The sequence below is a fragment of the Arachis hypogaea genome, chromosome 1 (assembly GCF_003086295.3).
Source record: "Arachis hypogaea cultivar Tifrunner chromosome 1, arahy.Tifrunner.gnm2.J5K5, whole genome shotgun sequence".
In the NCBI taxonomy this organism is placed as follows: Eukaryota; Viridiplantae; Streptophyta; class Magnoliopsida; order Fabales; family Fabaceae; genus Arachis; species Arachis hypogaea.
Genome location: NC_092036.1, coordinates 3,015,928 through 3,022,538, shown reverse-complemented (window position 1 = coordinate 3,022,538; position 6,611 = coordinate 3,015,928). Strand labels below are relative to the sequence as shown.

The 6,611-nt window shown below is 31.6% G+C and overlaps 2 protein-coding genes across 3 annotated transcripts; one reads left to right on the top strand and one right to left on the bottom strand.

Moving 5' to 3' along the window:
- Window positions 1-765: 765 nt before the first annotated feature.
- LOC112790417 (long-chain-alcohol O-fatty-acyltransferase-like) lies at window positions 766-2,220 on the top strand. The gene has a single exon (XM_025832813.3). The coding sequence runs from the start codon at window positions 993-995 to the stop codon at window positions 2,034-2,036; it is 1,044 nt and encodes a 347-aa protein (XP_025688598.1). The 5' UTR covers window positions 766-992; the 3' UTR covers window positions 2,037-2,220.
- A 1,037-nt stretch (window positions 2,221-3,257) lies between these two features.
- LOC112790403 (V-type proton ATPase subunit e1) lies at window positions 3,258-6,610 on the bottom strand. Of its 2 annotated transcripts, XM_025832801.3 has the most exons (4): window positions 6,428-6,566; window positions 6,121-6,258; window positions 4,958-5,005; window positions 3,258-3,736 (listed from the first exon to the last, which is right to left on the bottom strand). In XM_025832801.3, the coding sequence occupies exons 2-4, from the start codon at window positions 6,216-6,218 to the stop codon at window positions 3,670-3,672; spliced, it is 213 nt and encodes a 70-aa protein (XP_025688586.1). In that variant the 5' UTR covers window positions 6,219-6,258; window positions 6,428-6,566; the 3' UTR covers window positions 3,258-3,669. The 2 variants fall into 2 exon arrangements, with proteins under 2 accessions (XP_025688586.1, XP_025688577.1); XM_025832792.2 differs by lacking the exon at window positions 6,121-6,258 and having other exon boundaries at window positions 6,428-6,610.
- Between the last annotated feature and the right edge of the window lies 1 nt (window position 6,611).

Sequence of the window (6,611 nt, the reverse complement as noted above, 5' to 3'; positions counted from 1 at the left end):
TACAAGTAGAATCTTATTTATTATCAGTCTTATTATAAATGTTTAAAATGTTAAAAATTAAATTAAAATTTAATTTAAATATTAAAGACCAAAATATTACTTGATAACTAAGTTCATGATATTTGTGAACACGGTAACTAATCCCTTGGTAGCTTGTAAGCATTTTAATGGATCAGACAACTCACCAAATTAAAGGGGGATAACCCAGCATATTTACGTTTAAAGAAGTATTTAGTAGAAAAAAATTATAAAAAATATTAAAACTTTTCATTATAAGGAACCTTGACTAATATCTAGGGATGTACAGAAAATAATTAAATTGTGGTTAATGGATTAAAAAATTATAATTAAATTTTAAAAATTATATTCATATTATTAAAAAATAGTTAACTAAAAATAAATTTAAAAAATTGATTAACCAAAATTAAAATTAAATTTTATGTAATTCTTGTGTTTAAATTAGTTAACTGATTTTTTTTAAAAAATGGATTTAATTTTTTTTTAAGTTCAATTTTTTTTATATAAAAACTAGTTTTTTTTAAACTGATTATCTTTTAAAAATAATATTTGTTTTTATAATTGATTAAAAATCAATTTTTTAATTTTTTAATTGATTAATAACTAATTTTATTATATAAAAATAATTTAATTAATTAATTAAATTATATTTTTAATTAATCTAAAAATTAGTTTAATTTTTGGATTAATGTAAGCATGTACATCCTATTAATGTCCCTCCTTAAAATCCAAAATAAATTTAAGTTAATTTTTTCCCCCTTCTCTCTCTCTAATTAAGTAGGTAAGGCCGTAAATTACGATGTTGTGTCCTTGAGAAAAATATTTATTTTTGGTTAGCCTTGTGTAAGATCTTCTCTCCTTCATACATGGCAGAACCAAAACCAAGATTCAAGGGAGGGAAGTTAATAACCCACACAAACAACTAAACAAAGACAAAGATAGTGAAAGAGAGAAAAAAAAAAAAAAAAACAGAAATGGATGATGAAATTCAAAATTTCTTCAAGGTATGGATGATAGCCACAATATGTCTCTGCTATTGCTACTACATCTCTTCAACAATACCAAGAGCCTTCTTCAGACTCCTTTCCATTCTTCCTGTTCTCTTCATCTTCCTCACCCTTCCCTTCTCTCTCCACTCCTTCCACCTCGGTGGCCCCACCACCTTCTTCCTCGTTTGGCTCTCATCTTTCAAACTCGTTCTTTTCTCCTTCAACCAACCCCCTCTTTCCCTCTCCCCAAACATCTTCCACTTCATTTCCATAGCTTCCCTTCCCATAAAACTCAAACAACAACCAATCAAAACCAATAATCCAAAATTAGAAAACCCTAAAAAACCGATCTTGCTTCCCCTAAAAGTGGTTTTCTTGGCCGCAATAATCCGTGCCTATGATTACAGAGAATCCATGCATTCTTACATGATCTTGATCCTCTACTGCTGCCACATGTACCTAGGTATAGAGCTTGTGCTAGCCATAGCTGCAGCACCGGTTCGAACCGTTTTCGGCTTCGAGATCGAGCCGCAGTTCAACGAGCCGTACCTAAGCACTTCACTTCAAGACTTCTGGGGTCGTCGGTGGAACCTCATGGTTACAAGTATTCTACGCCCTACCGTATACGATCCGGTTAGAAGTGTTTCTACCGGTATTTTTGGAATCACGTGCGCGTCACGTGCTGCCATGCTGGCCACGTTCCTTGTGTCGGGGTTAATGCATGAGTTGATATATTACTATCTTTCACGTGTTTCTCCCACGTGGGAGGTCACGTGGTTTTTTGTGCTCCATGGAGTGTGTACGGCGGTGGAGGTGGCGGTGAAGAAGGTGATGATCCGCCGTGGGTGGAGGTTACACCCTGTGGTGTCGGGGTTGCTGACGTTGACGTTCTTGGCTGTGAGTGGGAACTGGCTGTTTTTTCCTCAGCTGGTGAGGAATGGTGTGGATAGGAAGGCTATTAGGGAGTATGCTATATTGGTAAATTTTGTGAGGTCTAAGTTACCGGTAAATTTGGTTAACTCTCTATGATGAGAATTGTTCATTAATCTAGATATTGAATTTTAATGTGTAGAAAATTGATCAATTAATTTGATGGGTAGAAATTGTTTCATCATGTTTACCGCAGATTTGTCGTGTTGAGATTTAAGAAGAGGTTTGTAGTGTAAGCAATCAATAATGTAAGTTTTTCTTTATATGAAGATTAAGTTGATAATTGAGAAGGATTAGATAATAATTTTAGTTAGTCACCAAAAAAAAAGATAATAATTTTAGTTAGATAATAATTTTATTATATTTATTAAATTATTTTTAATTGTTTTTAATTATCAATTTCACATCAAAATAATTATAGGTGAGTATTTACTGTTTACTCTTTTTTTTTTCTTCAAAACTTAAAACTCACAACCAAACTTTACTTTGGATAGTAAAACAAAAAAAAACCAAAAAATTACACACACATTGCTTTCGATGTACTTTATTTTATTAAACAAGATATGTTTCTTTTTATCAATTCTCCGTAACAATTTTATTAAGAAAAATATTAGATGATTCAAATAACTTGAGTTATGATCAAGGAACCCATATAATATACAGAATCTTAACTTGATTCAGAGCTTCAAAGATGAGGACACCTTTTAAATGTTCCAATTGTGATTTGGAACTTCCAATTTAATAAATATATAAATTTATTTATTTTGAAAGGTGCAAAGACTATACAGGTACACAGTAAATTTCAACTTCACGTGAAGTTGAGTTTTCACCAGTTACAATTATATGATATATGATAGTTAAATTGACAAGAAATTTTCTGATTTTTCAGTATATTTTTCTTAATATATATACATATATTAATAATTATAAATATTTTAATATTTATTATGCACAATACACTTTTATATATTATTATTCTTATTATTAATTTAAAATAGATTTGAATCATTACTTAGAAATAATAATTATAATATGAAGATTCCAATTTTTAAATATAAGTTTACCTGCAACCCTAAAGTCCATGACTACATGGTGATAATCGTTTCAGGTACTACATTATCATGCTCTATTAAATGTCAACCATTAAATTTATTGGAAAAAAAAATTAAAATTACTAGAATACTGATATTGCAATTTTAACGGGAAAATTTTTTAAAATCCCAAAGATGATCCCTGTATAAAGTGTGCTTTGAAGTAAAAGCTCTTGATTTGTAAGGTGTTCCAATGTGGAATAAGAATACTAAAGGGGAATACCATATATGATTCAACTATCAATACAATGATTTATCATATCAATTAATTTTAATAGCATACTGACCAGATCTTAGTTCATTCCTACAGAATTGTATATACTACATAGAACGCCCAAATGCGGCCAAAACTTCTCACTCGACCCTTTCCATCTGTTTTTCTTCCCTTTTTTTCCCGAGGCATCATCATTTTCTTTAATAAGCTTATTTTTCACGAAAATACATAATATCACTGTCTATTAACTCCTGAAATGAATGAGGGCTAAATTCAACAATTGTAACACCTGACATGGTATTGTCCAACAAGAAATACACCCACCCTTATGAAATACTGAATGATTTATAAGAGCTGTAATCAAATCCCTCCAGCAGGCACAATTTGATCCATAAACTTACAAGGAGATACATCTGTGTACACAAAATTATTCGCCCTCATTCAGTATTGGTACTATGAGCGGTTTCATCTGCGCCAGATATACAATCGCCCACCTGATAGAGCAATCGAATGACCAAAGTGAGCTTATTGACGACAAAAACTTTTCATGAATACAAACATAGAAAATTTGGAACTGCATTCATAAATTAACATTAGTTTATTACTCCAGGAGGGAAAATTTGGATGTTTGAAAATTAAGTAACTGAAAGAACAAAAAAAATGTGTAGCATCAATAAAAAGTAGAGAAGATTTGGAATAAAAAGTAAACATTGGGGACAGTTTGATGTGATGCGCTACACATTATTCTCTCCACTCATGTAAATAAAAGTTTATTACAAAATCCCTGTGGGATGATAAAATACACGTAATGATGAATAGAAATTCAATCATTACGTCAATTATTTTGTTATAGTAAAAAGATTTACAATGCAGAAACAACGCATAAAAAAATAAATTAGTAGTTATAAGAAAGATTGAAAATACACAAAGTAACAGCAATTCTCAATTTAGTCATAGTAATGAAAATAGTGGCAAATCAACTACTTTTAATCTAACCTGTAAATACAAGGTGAATTCTAGTATGTCTATGTTTATGGTGGTTAAGGAAGCTATATAAGTGTTGTTAAAATTAAAGTCACACTTTTTTTAACATTTTGGTAACACTTTTTAGCAACACTTTTTAAAAAGCGCTACTAAATAATAAAAAAGCATTGGTTTAATTTTAGCAACACTTTTTGAAACACCATAACCACTTTAACATAGGCATACTAGAATGACTCTAAATACAATGCCCTAGTTCAAGTCTTAAACAGAAGTATATATTACCAGTTATCAGGCACTTCAATTACAGAGATTAGCCATTTTGTTTCAATCTTTCAGTTTAGTCATAGTAGTGAAACATGCTGGTACTACAACCTTTTATTCCTATCCTGATTATATAATAGAACTACATATTATTGGACACTTCAATTACACAGTTTGACATTTCATCTCAACTACTTTTATTTTATTGAAGGCTGCTATATAAGACACGTATTTGGAGAAAATCACAGTAACATTCTAATGCCACTATCATGGACAATGTGCGTCAAAAAACAGTAATAGAAACAAGCAGATTCATAACCATTTAGTTACAGGAACATCTCATTCCGTGAGTGTAAAACCGGCATCATTTAACAATTTCCTCACCCAATTGATACACAAATACTGAAAGCTATGATTTCTAATTCTGACATAATGGATACTACCAAAAAATGCCAACAAACAGAACTTACATCATCCAACAGCATATTGTTGCAGTAATGACCAAAGTTAGGTGAAAGCTGCAAAATAATAACAAGTGATTAGAAACATGTACTAGCTGGTGTCAGTCTAGATTTAGCTAACAAAATTGAATAACTTATTATTAGAAAATTTGCTTTATATAACCCATTCTTAGACTAAAGCACATTCTTCCAAATCATGTTTATATAAATTTCATATTACTCCCCAGTTTTTTATTACATATTTTACTTATGTCAAAAGTAATATTATAAACATTTAAAATGTATAAAATAAATACTTTTAACTACATTATTATATTGATATTGAAATTGTGTTTAATTTTGTTTTCAAAAAAATCGACACACATGATCACTGTCTTAGCAACATTATGTTCGATTAAGTCCTACTCCTACACAGCTTTTCCCATGAATGGATCCATTTGTTTTGTTGGCAGCCCTAATAATTAGCTATTCTGTATTACAGGGTGGCAATCACTGTGTAGAAGATTGATATAGATTTTTTTTTCCCCAAAATGAAGAGAGATTAGGCTGATAAATAGGCTGTTAAATAAAAAATTTCTAACTAGCTTGTAATCCTAGAACAATTAGGTGGAAAAAGCAAGTGGGGTGAATCCATTGATGATACTTCCTTTTTTCCTAGCTATCTATTCATATTTGTTCTAATTCAAATATCTACAAAGATCCTGTTTGACAGTTTTGCACTATGCGATGCAATGGCAATCAAATAAATCTTCAATCCTTTGACGAATTGAATTTTAAAAATTAAACATCCTCAAAAACACCAGACATTTCATACTCCTCCGAGTCCATCAGTTATGCGGAGTATAACTTCCAAGTCCACACACACACTACTACTATCATGTGCACAAATGAACTCATTCTAAAGTCAAAACCCATGATGAAATAACTCAAATTCAAGCATATTTCAGTTGAGACGGCCATAATAAAATCCTCTTCAACATTATCCATACTCAATTAAGCTGCAGAATAGTTCAGAAACGTAAAACTAAAATCCAATTTCGTGCACAGCATCCTAGTTCTACAAATGTAGCGGTTATCAATGTTGCACATTGCATTAGAATTAAATTGATAAAACTGGGGGAATAAAACCCGATCAAAAACAAAGAAATGAAAGATTAGGAGCAGCATATTACATATTAGTAGAAGGCCCTCTGTTGCAGCAAATTCTGGTGAAAAGGCACGCGATTATACCAACAACTAAAAAGATTAGCGACGTTACCAAGAAACCCATGCCGATTCGATTACGGATCCTGATCAGAGAAAATGGATTCCTGACACGAAGAGAAATCGAAAAATTTTTATGAAGTTGAAAATCTTTTCGGATAAAAAGGAAAACCCTAATTTTTGGGGTGGTTCTTTGTTTGGTTTCCAAAAAAAATGAAAATTAAAATTGAAGGAATAGAGAAATCCAAGCGTTACGAATGACTGTTACTATGTTACCTCGGAGGCTTGTGAAGCTTGGTGATGACAGTGTAGAGATCTCATGGTGCCCGCTGCTCCGTCACATTTCGCATATACTGAAACGCGTCGACATTCCTCTGATTCAGAGAAACTGGGCCTGGGCCTTCCTAGGCCCAAACAACGGCCTCTCTCCCCAGTGGCTTCCATTCCCCGTAACTACAAA

Bases quoted from the DNA above. Each gene is read 5' to 3' on its own strand.
- LOC112790417 (XM_025832813.3), top strand. From the start codon at position 993: ATGGATGATGAAATTCAAAATTTCTTCAAGGTATGGATGATAGCCACA.
- LOC112790403 (XM_025832792.2), bottom strand. From the start codon at position 6,595: ATGGAAGCCACTGGGGAGAGAGGCCGTTGTTTGGGCCTAGGAAGGCCC. The intron at 5,006-6,427 runs GTAACATAGTAA...ATTATTTTGCAG, and splicing joins AAGCTTCACAAGCCTCCGAG to CTTTCACCTAACTTTGGTCA. The intron at 3,737-4,957 runs GTAAGTTCTGTT...TTGCTCTATCAG, and splicing joins ACAATATGCTGTTGGATGAT to GTGGGCGATTGTATATCTGG.